Genomic DNA, 16201 nt, shown 5'->3' on the forward strand with positions numbered 1-16201 from the left:
CGCAGGGAGGTCGCCATTCCCCGTGCGCATTCTACAGAGAAAGAAATGCGGAAAAAGTCTAGTTCAAGAGATACTCCAGGCCAACGGATAACTAAATGAGGAGCCAGATTGAAAGAAGAGATTGGATAGACCGACTTCTGCTACTGTGTTCAGTTCAGCCAGCTGAAAATAATTTCCCTCCCACTGTGCACTAATCACACAAATAGTTTAAAGTAAAAGAGAGCTAACTGAACGTTTAACAGTCTGCTGGCCCCATTTTTTGTTATTTTTAAACCAGGACCACAGAACCTCTCTGGTAGGAGGTTGCTCGTTCTCCAAAGGAATGTATTGAACATGAGCCGTGTGTAAGCAGCTCTCCCTGTGGCTGATGGATCCACCAGGGGGCAGGCTTGCCATTTCTCACCTGGTCACGAAGTTATCTTCCCGGCACTTACATTTTCAGTCATTAGTGTTTCTAACCAGATATTGCTACTTGGCATCTTCCGTGTCTGTATTTCCCCTTAGGGACACTACCTCTTCCTGTAGTTCCCTAAGTCTAGCTGCCTGTCCTCTGGAACAGCCATATGTAGCAACAAGGAAGAGAAAACCAGGATTGTTTTACAGGCCAAGGGGCCGTTTCTACAGAGTCCAGTGATGTCCTGTGATCTAGCATTCCTGGTTGTAACTATTTTCTGACACCTGTTCAGCATTCATATTTATTTTATAAACTGTTTGTGATCTTTTTATATCTTCTTAATGTCTTCTTGACAGTCTGATGCCCTGTTTGTTCCTCCTGTCAATCAGTGCCTGGTTCTCTCACCTCCACTTTCCCTCAAGTTGGGAATGAGAGAGGCGGTGGGGGCAGGGCAGACAGGTTCGGGCTCTCCCACTGGGCGCTGTGACCCCAGGAAGGAAGAATCGCCACGTCCCTGAATCTGTTTTCCTTATTTAGAATGCAAGGAAGGGTAACAATCCCTTCCCATCTCCCAAGGTAAAAAAACCCAAAAAACAAAAAACCCTCTCATGACCTGGTTGTAAAAATAAAGTGAAAGAATGTATGAGAAAAATACTCTAATATTCATAATGTGCTTTTAAAGTACCAGGTAGCATTGTTATCCTTTCCTAGGTAAAGATATAAAAGTCAGCATTGATTCTGTGAGAAAAGGGTAGACTGGATTCGGACTCGGGAAGCTCACGTGGCGGAACACCCCAGTGGCCAGTGTGGCCCTGTGTGTCCGCTCTGTATGTGAGTGCGGAAGGGGACTGACAGCCTCAGTGAAGGGTATGCCCCAGCTCCCACTTTGTTGCCTTTTTCCTTCAGCTAAGGCATAGGAGAAGCTACTTAGTACGGTTCCACTGGATTTGTGGAGAGAAGAAAGGCCCGATTCCAAACAACCTTCGTTGGTAGGCTTTTCATACTTACAAGAATTTCCCATTTAACTCTAAACAGAATGTCAGTCTCTATTATCAAATTGAGGTATATTTTTAAAGTTCTGGCATTTGCATATAGAACATATAATTTACCCTTTTATAATGAAAAGTAGTTTTTATCTCTTGTTCAAGATCATATCCATTTTTCTAACTTATTTTTGTAATTATGACATTAGGGATGAGATTATAGATTCTTAAATAGATATAGAATTCTAAAATTAATAATAAAATACTAAGCTTTTTATATACTAAATTAAATGTAAGAGAGGAACAAATCTTTCCTAAAAAAACCCAAAAAACAAATGACCATATTCAATGAGACAGCATTCAACTTAATTGTCAAAGAATAAAATTAAAACTTGGTATAACTTGTACCTATAAACTTGGTAGTTTAATGTTAATATTCAGTTCTGACAAGCCTGTGGTAAGATAGGTACCCACGTGCTGCTGGCAGGAACATGAACTGGCATAAATTTTCTGGGAAAGAGTGTATCAGTTGTACTGAGAGTCTTTAAAAAGCTCAGATAGACCCTTTGATTCAACACATGGAGTCTAATGACCTAATCTAAGGAAAATGTCAGAGGTCAAGACATGATATATAGAGAAGGATATTTATTTCAACCCTTATAAGAATTAAAAAGTAGAAAACAGTAGCAGTAGAGGAAAGAGTTAAATTTTGATAACACCCGTCTCATGGAATACGTATTATAATACAGCTAATTAACATAGGTTTTTAAAGAATATTCAATGACGAAGGGAAAGTTTTTCAAAATTATAAAATGTGAAATGAAAAGACAACATAAAACTAAATATTAGATCCATTTAAGATTAATATTACTTATGCAGTATGTCTATACATGTGCATAGTGTGCACGGGCCTGGAAATAGGCCTGCAGGCAACGTACTGAAATCCCACCGTTGTTCGTTGGGGAGTTGGCTTCTGCCAACTGGGAATTTTTTTATTTATACTTCACTATTTTCTTCTTATAAAGGCGTTGGTTACCGCCCGGGTTGGGGGACGGACGGAGTACACGTGAATGTTAGAGCAGTCGCTCCCTGTTGTTCCAGTGCCCTGCCCCCTCAGGCTCACCGCCCCCTTGCTTGGTACCACCAAGGGCTGAATTGCTAGGTGTCCTCCCGACACTGGCTTTCTAGAAGGCCCTTCTCGTTATACTTCTCATCTTCCCAAGGTAGTCAGGGCCATTTGTGACTTTGAGAGGACATGTTTCTCCCTGGTTATTAAGAAGTGTAAGAACGGGTCGTTGATGCCAGAACGAAGGGGATCAGTCGCGCCCCAGCCCTCGGCACCGCCGGCCTGTCTTCAGACTCCCTTCTCCAGTCCGTCCCCGAGGCCTGCCCGGCAAGGCCCTGTCCCTGGACTGAGCGAGAGACGCAGGAAACCACTGGAATTACCTGACCTCACGTGACCTGGTTGAAGAGAGGCTGTTTCACAGTCACTTGGCATAAACTTCCCAGCCCGGCAAGCTGACAGGTTTTATGGTGATAGGAAAGGAACCTTTTAAAATAATGAAAAATAAAAGTCTTATTCAATTTTGTGACTCTTTGATTTCTAGGTCAAAGGAAAAACACAAAAATGAGAAAAAAAGAAACATAAATCAACCAAGGCGACAGCCCCTGGGCACATTATTTATACTTAATCCATATGGATGAAGCTGTTATTTATAGAGCCTCCCCATGTGTCCCTCTGCTGCTGAAGGCGTCACCGGCTCGCTCCTGTGTGTGGTCCTCAGAGGGGCCCCTGGGAGACAGGGAGACAGGCCTGGTTCTGCTGTTAGCACAGGAAGTGGGGCTGAGGGAGGAGAGCCGCCCGCTCAGGTCCCAGAGCTCGATTGGAACTCAGATCTGTGGAGCCCGGAGCCTCCCCTCTTAGGGAAACCTTCCATTTTGCCTCCTTCCAGTTTGTATTCTCCTAGGGCTTCACTGCTTAAAGGGTTATTTAGAAACGGAAGTCCTTTTATATACGTGTATAGATGTATGTCCTTATGTGTCTTTGTCTTCAACTCTCCTATCTCTGTTCTGATCTTGTTTCATTACAGCATTTCCCTTTAATACCAGCTCTTTTTTTTTTTTTTTCTTTAATAGAGTGGGAATAAGGTGTCAATCACTACTACCCCGTTTGAAAACACATCAATCAAAACGGGACCAGCCAGGAGAAACAGCTATAAGAGCCGGATGGTGAGGCGGAGCAAGAAATCTAAGAAGAAAGAAAGTCTAGAAAGGTTGGTTATAGCAGTATTTTTTGAGAATTTAGTGGACTCATGTTGGAAGAAAAGTTACTCCCTACTGAATTTAAATGCTTATATATGAGAGATTTTATGCTAAGGTTCACATATATTTATACATGAAAGTTCATCTTCACAATGGCATTATTTAGCACTTACATAGCTACTTTGTAGAAGAATTTGGGTTGCTTTATCTTCTGTGCAAGGACTGTGAAAAGTCCTTTGGTGTTTCTTAAGCCCCTAGACCTCATTTCATTTGAGTTAGATTTGAGGAATTGGACCTTCAAGCAGTTTTTAATGTTAAATCACATTTAATAATGTCCTTTATGCTATCTAAAAACAGTTGGTGTTTTTTAAATGCCAGACATTTTGAAATAACTATATCTTAAAAGCATCCGCACAAGCCTGGAAATAAAGGCTTTGCCTGTTCTTTATCTGGGAGGCACCGGGTCTGTCTCTCTGGGCTTGGTGCGGGACCCCGGCAGGATGCAGTACGTTTCTGGTGGGGACTTTTCCCGCCTGGCAGCTGTCGAATGTGCTCCCTACACAGTGCTCCACACCTGCCCTTTACCCACTTGAATCTGATGTGTCTGACCATAGTAAGAGGATTTTTGATGATAGAAATGTAGAAAAATAAGCAAATGGAAAAGGAATACTGATCAACTCCAGGAAAGACAAAGTTAGACAAGAAAGAAAATAGAATTATGCTTTCTTTCCATAGCCCAGCTATGAACAATATTTATAACATAAAGAGAAAACACCAGCCTTTTTTTTTTTCCTTAACCAAATTTTTTTGTTTAGCTTCATTGGGAGGAATGGAAAAGGGGACGTGTGTTGGGTCAGAAGGTGGAAAGGGTCGTATAAGAGCTTAGTTCTCATCTTCTGTGGTAGGACATCAATAGATAATTTCTGAAACTGAAAAACTAAAAAGTAATGTAAGCACATTACTTAGCAGAAGGCAGGCAGATGGGAGAAGAAATACTCCCTTTCTCTGGAGAGTTGGAGAGGGGAGGCAGAGAGAGGAGCTGTTATTTTTCATTATAACTTTATGAAACTGACTTTTTAACCCAAGTGCATTTATTTTATTAAAATTATACACACACACAGACACACACAACATAAACTCTGAAATTCTTTTTTTTCTTTTTTTTTTATGTGTGCTTTATATTTTGTTTGTGCTGTGAGTCATGCAGAACACACTGTTTCGAGGGGTAGCTGTGTTTAAACTTTTGCCTAAGCCCCCTCACCAGGGGTGGGTCAGGTTTGCATAATGGTGAAGGAACTGTGTGCAGCTTCCTGCACGGCTAAGCAGTCTGAAGCTGTGCCTTGTGCTGTAAATGGTGCTTTGGGGCATAAATACACACTTGCTTCTGCTGTAGCATGGTGCCCTGCTGATAGGATAAGCTTCAGTTCACCTTTCTCGATGTTTCTCTGTGACTGTACCGCCTGCATTGTCATTAGAAATACTCCAGAGCCCACAATGCAATGAGCACAGCAGACAGCCCCTCACAGATAAAGCCTCTGCCCAGTGCGCTGCCATTAAAGAATTCGGTATCGGAGACGATTTTCCTTCCAGAGCGTTCTTGTGTATTATCTCTTAATGAAACTGGCAGTATCTGGGGGTGAATAGGCAGGAGCTTTCAGGCAAAGAGCACCCTCCTCATAAACGACAAATAAATAAGTGAATATACACTGAATATACTTTATATACTTTATTATCCCAGCTCTTCTTAAAGTGTTTGGAGTTAAGAGAGCTTCCACTGTGTGCTTTCTTTCTCAGTCATAAAACTGTTTTTAATGTACAAGTGGGACCCTGCTCTTTGATCGGATCTGCCCTCCTGTCACCCACCGTGTCTGGCGCAGGGTGTGTGCGGGTACTGTGGGGCGGCGGGAGCCGCTCCGAACACGGAATCTGATCCATGTGCTCTCGTTCTCGCTCTAGGAGGAGATCCCTTTTCAAAAAACTAGCAAAGCAGCCCTCTCCTTTACTCCACACCAGCCGAAGTTTCTCCTGCCTGAACCGATCGCTGTCATCTGGGGAGAGCCTCCCGGGGTCCCCCACTCACAGCTTGTCTCCTCGCTCTCCCACGCCCAGCTATCGCTCCACCCCTGATTTCCCGTCCGGTGAGTGAGCGGTCAGAATACCAAGGGAGGGTTGAGGACATCAGAGTCACCATGTCAGACCCCTAAGACACGTGAGGGTTATTCTAGCTTGGAGGTCATAAGATAGGGCTATTTGAGGCATTAAAATAAAAGACAGAAAGTGTTGGGTTAAAACTTCGTCTAGGGAGGTTTATCTGAAGAGCGTTTGTTTGTTCATTAGAGTTGGGTGCTGGGACATTTGCAGACTTCCATCTGACCTTACCTGCTGGAGCTGGGGGCGGAAAGGGGAGGGGAAGGTGGCCGATGCTCACTGTGTTCTGTTTTCCGCCCCCAGGTACTAACTCCTCCCAGAGCAGCTCCCCAAGTTCTAGTGCCCCCAATTCCCCAGCGGGGTCAGGACACATCCGGCCCAGCACTCTCCATGGTCTGGCCCCCAAACTCAGCGGCCAGCGATACCGGTCTGGAAGGCGCAAGTCAGCCGGCAACATCCCGCTCTCCCCACTGGCCCGGACGCCCTCTCCTACTCCACAGCCCACCTCCCCGCAGCGGTCTCCGTCACCTCTGTTGGGACACTCACTTGGCAATTCCAAGATCACTCAAGCCTTTCCCAGCAAAATGCACTCCCCGCCCACCATCGTCAGACACATCGTGAGGCCCAAGAGTGCGGAGCCCCCTCGGTCCCCACTGCTCAAGCGCGTGCAGTCGGAGGAGAAGCTCTCTCCCTCCTACGGCAGTGACAAGAAGCACCTGTGCTCCCGCAAACACAGCCTGGAGGTGACCCAGGAGGAGGTGCAGCGGGAGCAGTCTCAGCGGGAAGTGGTCTTGCAGAGCCTGGAGGAGAATGCGTGCGATGCGCCGGCCCTCAGCCGGGCCAGGCCCGTGGAGCAGGGCTGCCTGAAGCGCCCCGTCTCCCGGAAGCTGGGCAGGCAGGAGTCTGTGGATGACCTGGACCGAGGAAAGCTGAAGGCCAAGGTGGTGGTGAAGAAGCCAGACGGCTTCCCAGAGAAACGAGAATCGCACCAGAAGTCCCATGGACTTGGTAGTGATTTGGAAAACCACTCTACTCTGAGGCTAGAAGAGAGAGAGAAGAAAATATATCCAAAGGCTTTAGAAAGGTCAAGTCATTTTGAAAACAAAGCAGCTACTCAGGAGACACAGTCCCTGGGCAGCCTGCTGAAGGATGCTCTTCACAAGCAGGCCAGCGTGCGGGCCAGCGAGGATGTGACCACAGACGGCGTGGCCGCTAGCTATGGCCAGGCCCCCGGAGACCATAGCCAGGGCGCCTGTGATTTCAAACGAGGCTCTGCTCCCAGCACCCTTCAGGACGGTCTCTGTCACTCCACTGACAGGCCCGCCTCTGGGAAGGGTGACAGTGTGGAAAAGGCTCCCCAGACCAAGGACTGTGTCCGATGTGAGAAGTTAGACAGCAAACTGGCCAACATCGATTACCTCCGAAAGAAAATGTCACTTGATGACAAAGATGACAACCTCTGTCCTGTGCTCAAGCCCAAGATGACATCTGGTGCCCATGAGTGCCTGCCAGGGAACCCAGTCCGTCCCCTGGGGGGGCTGCAGGAGGCCCTGCCAGCCTCAGAGAGCCGAGTGTTCAGCAGCAGCACCCATGCAGCTCAGATGAGCGCTGTGTCTTTCGCTCCTCTCAAGACCTTGGCTGGCCGGGTAGATGGCGGAGCGGAGAAGCCGGGTGGCGTTGCTCCTGAGTCACCTGTCCGGAAAAGCCCCTCCGAGTATAAGCTGGAAGGTAGGTCTGTGTCATGCCTGAAGCCAATTGAGGGCACTTTGGACATTGCTCTCCTGTCTGGACCTCAGGCCTCCAAGACCGAGCTGCCCTCCCCAGAACCTGCACAGAGCCCCAGTTCGGGCAGTGCCATGGGGCCCTCTGTGCCACCTGCTCTTCCCAGCAGTGAGGGGAAGAAGAATGACACTACTACTCAGAGGGAGCTTTCCCCTGCTGGCTTCAAGATGAATAAATCCTACCTGCTTGAACCTTGGGTCCCGCCACCCAGCTGGGGTCTCCAGAATTCACCAGCATCTCCCCTCCCCAACCCAGAGCTAAAGCAGGACTGCAGAGTTCCCCATGCCACCAGGAGCCCAGCGACAGTCACAGAAAACAGTCCCCAGTGGAGAGAGGGCGGCCCCAGCAAGCACCAAGATCCCAGCCCCGACACTAAACACCTGCCCTTCCTGGGGCAGAGCCTGCACAGCACCAGCCTGGCCAGGTCACGTTGCCCGCTCCCATCTGAAGGTGTCCCCTCGAGAGAAAAGCTGAGTGGGAAGGAGTCATCGGAACGAGGCCCTTCCACAGCCAGAATTGAACCGTCTGCTGCAAGGGCTGATGTCTGCAGGGACCCCTCTATGGAACTGTGTTCCCCAGAAGCTGCTAAGACCAGTGACAACTCCAAAACTCTCCCCTCCGTGGGAAGGACCCACCCAGATCTCCACACACAGACCCAGGTTGTGGAGAAAGCATGGGGGCCTGGTGGGAAAACAAACCACCGAAACGGCCGTGATGAGGCAAGGCCGCTGACCAGAGAGGACTCCTCTCTGCAGCCGGGGGACGCTGCCTGTGAGAGGGAGCTGGGCAAGGGCAGGGGGGCCATGGAGCCCAAGTCAGAAGCCCCTCCTGCCAGGCGGTCCCTGCAGCCACCCGAGAGTGGGAAGAGTGAAAAGTTCGTCAGTTTCCCTTCTTTGCAGAAAGACAGCCCCAAGGAACCAGAAAGGAAAGAACAGCTACAACAGTGTCTCGGCAGTGGCTCTCAGCCCCCACTGATCACCAAAGAGCTGCCCAGCCTGGCTGCCCGGCAGCACTGTGGCTCACCCAGCCACGCTTCAGGCAGAGAGCTGGGGAGCAGGGCCTGCGCTGTGGAGGCCGGCCTGGGCCCCCAGGACCCACCCAAGCCCGCTGCTCTGCACAGTGAAAGCAGCAGCCACAAGCCCAAGTCTGGCCCTGACCCGACCCCTCCAAAGTCCAAGCATCCAGACAGGCCCCTCTCCTCCCAGAAGCCGAGCGTAGGGGCTGCAGTGGTCAGAGAGCCTGGCACACAGCCCCCTGGCGGCCCTGGCCGAGAAGGGAAGGGCAGCACTAAGGGCACATTGGATGCATTCCCTGCCCTCCCAGGCTCCCAGAACACAGCCAGCAATGTGATTGGCCAGGGAGGAAGTGGGCCCTCAGTCCCACTGCCCCCCAGAGGGGGCTCCCCGGACACCAAGCTGAAGCCTGCCAGTGGTGGGCGTGCCCCAGAGATGCTGGAGAAGCCCATGCACCTGCCACGGCCAGGACACCCAGGGGTTAGTGAATCTGTAGACCAGAAACTTCCCACTGTCAGCGAAAAGCTAAACCTGTCTCCAAAGCACCCCAAACCATGCACTGTGAAAGATGGTCCCCCACCGTGCAGACAGACAGACAAGAGCCCTCATCCACTGGCCGCCACCACAGACAGGAAGTCTGAAGGGAAAAAATGCACGGAAGCACTTTACGTTCCAACAGACAGCGGAAAGCCGGAGGCCAGCCTGTCCCCGGCACAGGCTGAGGCCAGGCCGAAAGGCGCAGAGAGGCCGGCCGGCGTCGTGGGGAAGGGCTTGCCGGAGGCCAAGGGGAAAGGGCTGGGGCCGCAGAAGCCACCGACCGAGGCAGGCAAGCCCAGCGGCATGAAGCGGTCTCCCTCGGCCATCGGGCAGAGTTCTTTTCGGTCCACCGCCCTCCCAGAGAAGTCTCTGAGCTACTCCTCCAGCTTTCCCGAAGCCAGACCGGGAGCTCGAGAGGCCTGCACAGCCAGCAGCGATCCCTCTTCGGCCAAGGCCAACGGGGCCGCCGCCGAGCCTGCAGCCCCCAGCCACAGGGACCCCAGGAAACCCCTGCCCGCGGGGAACGGCAGAGCCCAAATGACAAAAAGTGACTCTTTGCCGTCCTTCCGGAGCTCCACCATCACTCCGGAGTCACACCACCCCAGCCCAGGCGCGGCGGGGGCCGCTGGCCCCCGGGACAGGGCGCTCTCGGTCACTGCGGCCGGAGGGGAGAGCAAAGGGAAGGAGCCGGCCCCGGCCCCGCCTCCGCAGCCCAGGAAACAGACTGTGGGCAGAGAGCCGGCCAGGCCGTGCCCTGCGCCCAGCCCCGACCGCCCCGTCACCCTCTCTTCCGAGAAGGACTTTGTGGTCCGGCAGAGGCGGGGGAAAGAGAGTGTGCGGAGCAGCCCTCACAAAAAGGCCTCCTAAGGGGGCGGCCCCAGGCGGCACCGGGAGACCCGCCGGAGAGTGTGGCTGAGTCTTAACCACCTTTCCAAACCAGCACTGTGGGAACATCGCTGGGCAGAGCCTGGAGCCTCACTGAGGATGAGAGAGAGAAAGAGAAGATGGAAAGAAAGAGGGGACCTTCTTCCAAATGCCTTCCCAATTGTAACCGGTAAAACTGTTACCAGATAGTGTTTGTACAAGGAAAAATAAATTCCTTTACAGTTGAGGGTTGTTTGCGAAAAAGATTTTCTCTGTAAATATCTGGTAATGTGTTTGTTTTGGGATGTAGAGTCTATATCTTGCTGCTGATTTGCGTCATTTACTACATACAGCTTTTAAAAAAACAAAATACGATTTTTGCTTCATCACTTACCATAATGTAGTCATGAAGCAAAAATGATTACAAATGGATGTATGTGGAAGTAGAGCGACACTCACACTCGTGTACATACACATCGCCCACGTGTCTTGGTCTGTGTGTGGTTCAAGAGACTATTTCAAGGCTACATTTTTCTAAGTTAAAACATCCCCAGTAGAGATAAAGATGCAAGAAAGCCCTAAACAGTAGACGGTGAGTTTTTACATGTATTTTTAACCAGAGATTTTGATAGTACTGTACGGCTACCTATGTTTCCAGATCTAAAGCAAGAACTACTCAAGTGCTGCATCTAGAATCCTCCTCCAGTAGGAATGGCCAGAACAAAACAGAGCGAGCCATGTTCACTTCGTGGCCATCCTAATGGACATCTCGATCCCGGGTCTACCTGTGTGGAAGGCCAGCTGTCCTTGTCTGTGGGTGTGGGTGTCAGGTCTTCACCTAGATAGAGCAGGGGCTCTAAAAATATACTTCATCTTTATTTCTGTTCTCCTGCTCCCCCCCCCCCTTCTTTTCCTGCTCTTAAACTCAGGCCTTTATGCTGTGAGTCGCTAGCTGAAGAAGCACACATTTTGTAGTCCTGCACCAGCCCTGCGCTTGACCAGAAAGGAATATTACTGGCCACACACCAGTCCGCTAGTGCTTAGGTTGAGTCATAAGCATCAGGCTTTGGAAGAGGTTTTACATTTGCTTTTCTGAGGGAAGGGAGGGGGCGGGTGGATTTTGGCATCACAGCATATATATTAAGGAATAATCAGGATATCAGTTACCTTTGAATACATAGCTGGGGCCTTATGTTGTAGATGAAGCTTGCTGTTTTTAGCAAGTTCCTGGGTTTCACATTCATTTCTGATGCATCCAGTAGCTCCATACATTTCATAAGGTGATCTCTTCCTTTGTATGCAAAAAAGAAATACTGTATCAATAAAGAGCAGCATTTTTGTAACAAAAAAGACCTGTTTGGAGCTATTTGGTGCTTGAATGTGACTGTCCTTTTTACTTTTGCTAAGCCTTATTTAAATTTTGTATACCATGGAATATGTAGAATTTGTCTAATCATTTTAGAGCTGAAAGGATTTTTTTTGTTTGTTTGTTTTTTTGTTGCAGTTTTCCTGGTGGATTGTTTTGTATTGTGAGATGGCACTTGCTGACATTAAGTACTAAGGCACTAAATACTAAGGGAAAATTCACACAGATAAGTATTTATAAGATGCTTGGGATCCATAGCAGGAATTTTTGTTCTGTTTTGTAAAAGGGGAAAAAAAATTACCAATGAATATTAACCCAGCACCCACAGCACCTCGGGGTTGTCTTAGTATAGTTAGGCTATCAAATTCTTCATCCAAGCACAGCATAATCCTATAGCCCTGTGGATTGTAAATCATTTAGCCAGGCTGTAAACTCTGCTCCAAAAACAAAGGCATAATTTAACCCACCCCTTGGTTGTCCTTCATTGTAACATGAGTTGGCGAGGGCAAAAGGAAATTAATTAAATAAATAGGAAAAGTCTCCCCCCTGGCCCCTAATTTTTTTTTCTCATGTAGTTTTAGCCATTCCACATAACTACATTATAAAGTTGTACAAGAAGCAAATATTTCACAGGAACTGAAATGGCTTTCAAAAGTGGTCTCAACATTTATAATTCGTGTCTGTGTTAGGCGGTTGTCATAACCCAGTGCTTCTGCACTCAGACATCAGCAGGTCTGTCGGGGACGCAGTTCATGGTTTACAGCCTTGGGTTTTAAACTGTCCCGTTTCCTTTAAAGCACAACTAGGTGCTTGTTTACAAATGATATATTTATGTACATTTTGTATAGTGTATTATCATTTTTGCCAAATATGTTTTTTTTGCATTTTGGATGAGTAAAGAGTACTTAAGGTTGCATTCATGTGATACCTGTTCGTTGTTGTGAACCTCTCCCGTCAGCTGGTAGATGTTCTCCTGTGTTCTCTTCGGTCGGTCTCCTGTGATTGTAAGGTGTGCTCCTCGGTAGTACTCCCAGCGGTAGATTTACCAGCTTCAAGTTTGTTAGGATCTGTGCAATAGAGTGTTTGCAGTCTTATTTTCTCTAAGGAATTCCCTATGGATGTCATAATTGTTGTATACTGAACAAATATTTATACTTATGCAGTTGCATAACATTGAAATAAAAATTTAGCATGAAAAGATAACGGCTAATAAGTGTTTTTTTCTACACATACACACGTACTAGCTCTACAATGTTACTGAATATAACTAGATAGTGGGAAGGATGGTTTTTTGCTGATTATTTGTTGAGTGGGAAGGTTTGCTAATTTTTTTTTTAACTTAAATATGTTTCATTCTTCAAGATTAAGTCTCCTTTACATCCTTCCTGTTTCTACCTGCAAAACGTCTCCACTTCCACAGCACACTCACCATCTCTCTGCTGTCCCGGGGAAGGTGTCTGCTCTCAGGGCCGCTGCCTCCCTCGATCTCCCCAAACCTTGTTCCATCGGTTATCACTGTGTCCTCTTGCCCTCCCTTCCCCCCCCCCATCTCCTTATAATTAAAAACCATTGAAGCAATCGGGACGGAAAGAAGCAACCCAAAACTTATTGTCTACATACAGTCGATTGATCGACAGGTAGGTAGATGGTAGATAGCATGATATATATTATATATGTTATATATATTCATGTATATGTGTGTACACTTAGTACTGGATGAGATGCTTTTCATTGACCATCTCATTTGGGCTCCAACACAGTCCTCAAACCAGATGATGAAACCAGCCCAGATAGGCTATGTAATTTGTTTAACATACACCTCAGACGGAGATTGGATTAGAATCTAGATTTTTCTGGTTCTAAAGCTCTTGGCCTTTCTAAGTATTGCCAGATGTCATGCAACTGAATTGAGATACAGGCCCCTTTGATGTAAGCCACCTCATCTCTTTATGTGCTGAGAAAATTCATAAGGTGTCAAGTAACAGATGTGACCATTAGTGGGAAACCATAAGCCAAGGAAGCTGCTCATTCTGTGTGATATGCCTCCTTAGTTCTAAATCGCCTGATCAGGCAGTGGTGCAGTGGATGGAGCATCGGACTGGGATTCGGAAGGACCCAGGTTCGAGACCCCGAGGTCGCCAGGTTGAGCGTGGACTCATCTGATTTGAGCAAAAAAAGCTCACCAGCTTGAGCCCAGGGTCGCTGGCTTGAGCAAGGGGTTACTCGGTCTGCTGAAGGCCCACGGTCAAGGCACATATGGGAGAGCTGTCAATGAACAACTAGGATGTTGCAAGGAAAAACTGATGATTGATGCTTCTCATCTCCATTCCTGTCTGTCTCTGTCCATCCCTCTCTCTGACTCTCTGTCTCTGTAAAAAAATTAATTAATTAATTAATTAATTAAATTAATCAGTAGACAGTTTCACATCTAGCATTTTCAGTTCGCAACACCAATGCAACATTTAAAAAAAAAATGTTGCTGTATTTCACTACAGAAATCTTCCTGCAGTAAAGGCCAGGCATTAGGAACTCAGTGGTGGGGCAGTTCTCCCAGTTAACTCCACTCCTACTGCATGTTGCTCATTCATTCCCCACAGCAGTCATTTTGTGTGGTTCCACTCATGTTCCACCTCTGACCCTCGTTCCTATCATACACGTCTCTTAGCTCATGACCACAGCTTTGCTGAATCTCAGTTCCACCACTGTTTGCATCCAGAAAGTCAGTCAGCCAGGCCCAAGTCCAGGTCCCGGGCCAGTGGGAACACCTCAGACAACCAGAGTCATCAGCGCCAGCCCTCCTGGAAAACAGGCAGTAGCGTCTCACAATTCTGACACCGCACATTCCGAAAGACAAGATCGTCATTTCCCAATATCACAGGCTGATGGCTGGGCTATCAGTTCCAATACTTGGCTATGGGAAGGCACTTCAAAAAGGGAGTTTGCTCCCAAGACTGGAGTTTCCTGTACACTCTGTGACGTGCCAGTCAAGTCAACCCAGATACAGGAAAAGAAAAATCTGTTGCATATATTTACCTTTTATTACCCCCCACAGTGTTCCAAAAGGTTGACTAATATTGTAACGTGGAAAGCCTTTAACAGATTTCATTAAGCCCTCCGTGGACATGGCTGTCAGCAGCCGGGAGGTGAAGAATGATATGTTTGCAAGGCCTGAAGCCAGCTCTTCTTATGTCAGGCTGGTATCACCATAACCTCCACCTCTGACCTGTCTAAATCCTCTGCTTGGAAGTTCTGTCCACTTGGAATACACACACTGTGTTAACAGTGCTGTGCTGAAGTGCCTGTCCTAGGCTGGTGACAGATTTACTCTTGTTGGGACTAAGGGCAGTTCCTGTGGACAGTCCATCACATCCATCAGCACAGAGCCATCCTGTGATACGAGTCCCAGCTCCCTGAACCATTCAAGTGGGGAGCCTTCAAATCAGTGGGGCTCTCTCTGTCCTCAAGGGAAAAGAAAGAGCACACCATAAAGCCGGGGCTTTACCATTTGCATTTGAAAACACAAAACCTTAGAATAAGGGTACCTCCTGTTTAGTACCTCTGAATTCTCACAACCAATCACCTCTATTCTCCTTGTACCTTCCTAAAGACAAAAAGAGTCTTTAGAAGAAAGTCCCTCGTTTCCTCTTTACTGCGCAGTGCGTGGTTATTAAAGGCACATCAGAAACGGGAAGCGGGAGAGTCACTGCCATCCCGCCAGCCCTCTGTCATTCTTCAATTGTTACAGATTTTTTTTTTTTTTTCAAAAAAGAAAACTAAGTAATGGCATGTTTGGTAACCTACCTTTCCCTTAGTATGAAATCACAAATATATTTCAATGTCTATAAATCCACATCTGCAATATTACTTATAATGGCTGGATGGCATTTCATTCTGTGGGCATGCCCTATTGGTTTGTTTCATGCGCACGTGCGCAGAGAAGCTCAGGCGCAACGGTTGAGGTCATCCTGCTCCTCAGTTCTTGGCACTGCAACCTCAGCTTGTAGCAAGGTTCATTTCCTTTATCCCTACACTCCCTCCCGTCCCTACACCCCATCCCTCTTCCTTCCATAGGCAACTGTGTTAATGGATTTGTGTGTGTGTGTGTGTGTGTGTGTGTGTGTGTGTGATCTTACAAAATATAGGCATCATTGTTTTGTATGCGTGCATTTTTTTTAATTTATAAAAGTATTCATGCTAACATGTCATTTTGAGTTTGTTTTTCCATCGAGCCCTATATGTTGGTTTGCAAACTGCCCCCCCCCCACACACACACGGAGGACAAGGAAGACCAGAGACAGAGGCAGACCGCTCCGGATTGGTAGAAAGCAGTTTTAATGAGCAAGAGACTTTACAAATTAGGCTTGTCTTGGGTGGCCACAAGAGACTAGATCTCCTCAACCACTTGCCAGAATCTTAAAAGTTTATACAGAGGCCTTTGTGTGGTTCAGTCACATATACTGTCCAGATGGTCTCTAACACCTTACTCTCAGAGGTGTCCTTGAAAATGGCTCCCACTGTAGGAACACTGAGCAGAGCATACATTCCAAGACAAGGGAGGGAAAGATGACCCTCAATTTCCAGGGTCCAGCTTGTTGGTCAACTGGCGGTCACATCATCTCAAGGACCTCCCCCAACACTATATGTTTAAGAGTCAGCCATATTGCTCTAGCTCTATCTAATCCATTGCTTCTAACTTCTGTATGATACCTCATGGGGATGTCTTCCACATTTTACCTATCTGTTTTCCTAGTGATAGACACTCAAATTGGAATTTCATTCTCCGTAAATAATGCTGCCCTAAATATCATTTTGGAAATATAAAACTTTCTTGGGATATATAACCGGCACAGAA

The 16201-nt window shown here is 47.5% G+C and overlaps 1 protein-coding gene across 9 annotated transcripts in view; it reads left to right on the forward strand.

The window, feature by feature from the left end:
- MAST4 (microtubule associated serine/threonine kinase family member 4) overlaps positions 1-10386 on the forward strand; it is a 610913-nt gene extending 600527 nt beyond the window's left edge. For all 9 annotated transcript variants that reach the window (XM_066376307.1, XM_066376251.1, XM_066376317.1 and 6 more), the window contains 3 exons: positions 3514-3650; positions 5596-5777; positions 6091-10386. In XM_066376307.1, the coding sequence (XP_066232404.1) occupies positions 3514-3650; positions 5596-5777; positions 6091-9986 (4215 nt within the window). In that variant the 3' untranslated portion in view covers positions 9987-10386. The remainder of the gene's footprint in view (positions 1-3513; positions 3651-5595; positions 5778-6090) is intronic.
- Positions 10387-16201: the final 5815 nt, after the last annotated feature.

This window comes from Saccopteryx leptura, chromosome 1 (genome assembly GCF_036850995.1).
Source record: "Saccopteryx leptura isolate mSacLep1 chromosome 1, mSacLep1_pri_phased_curated, whole genome shotgun sequence".
NCBI classification, from domain to species: domain Eukaryota; kingdom Metazoa; phylum Chordata; class Mammalia; order Chiroptera; family Emballonuridae; genus Saccopteryx; species Saccopteryx leptura.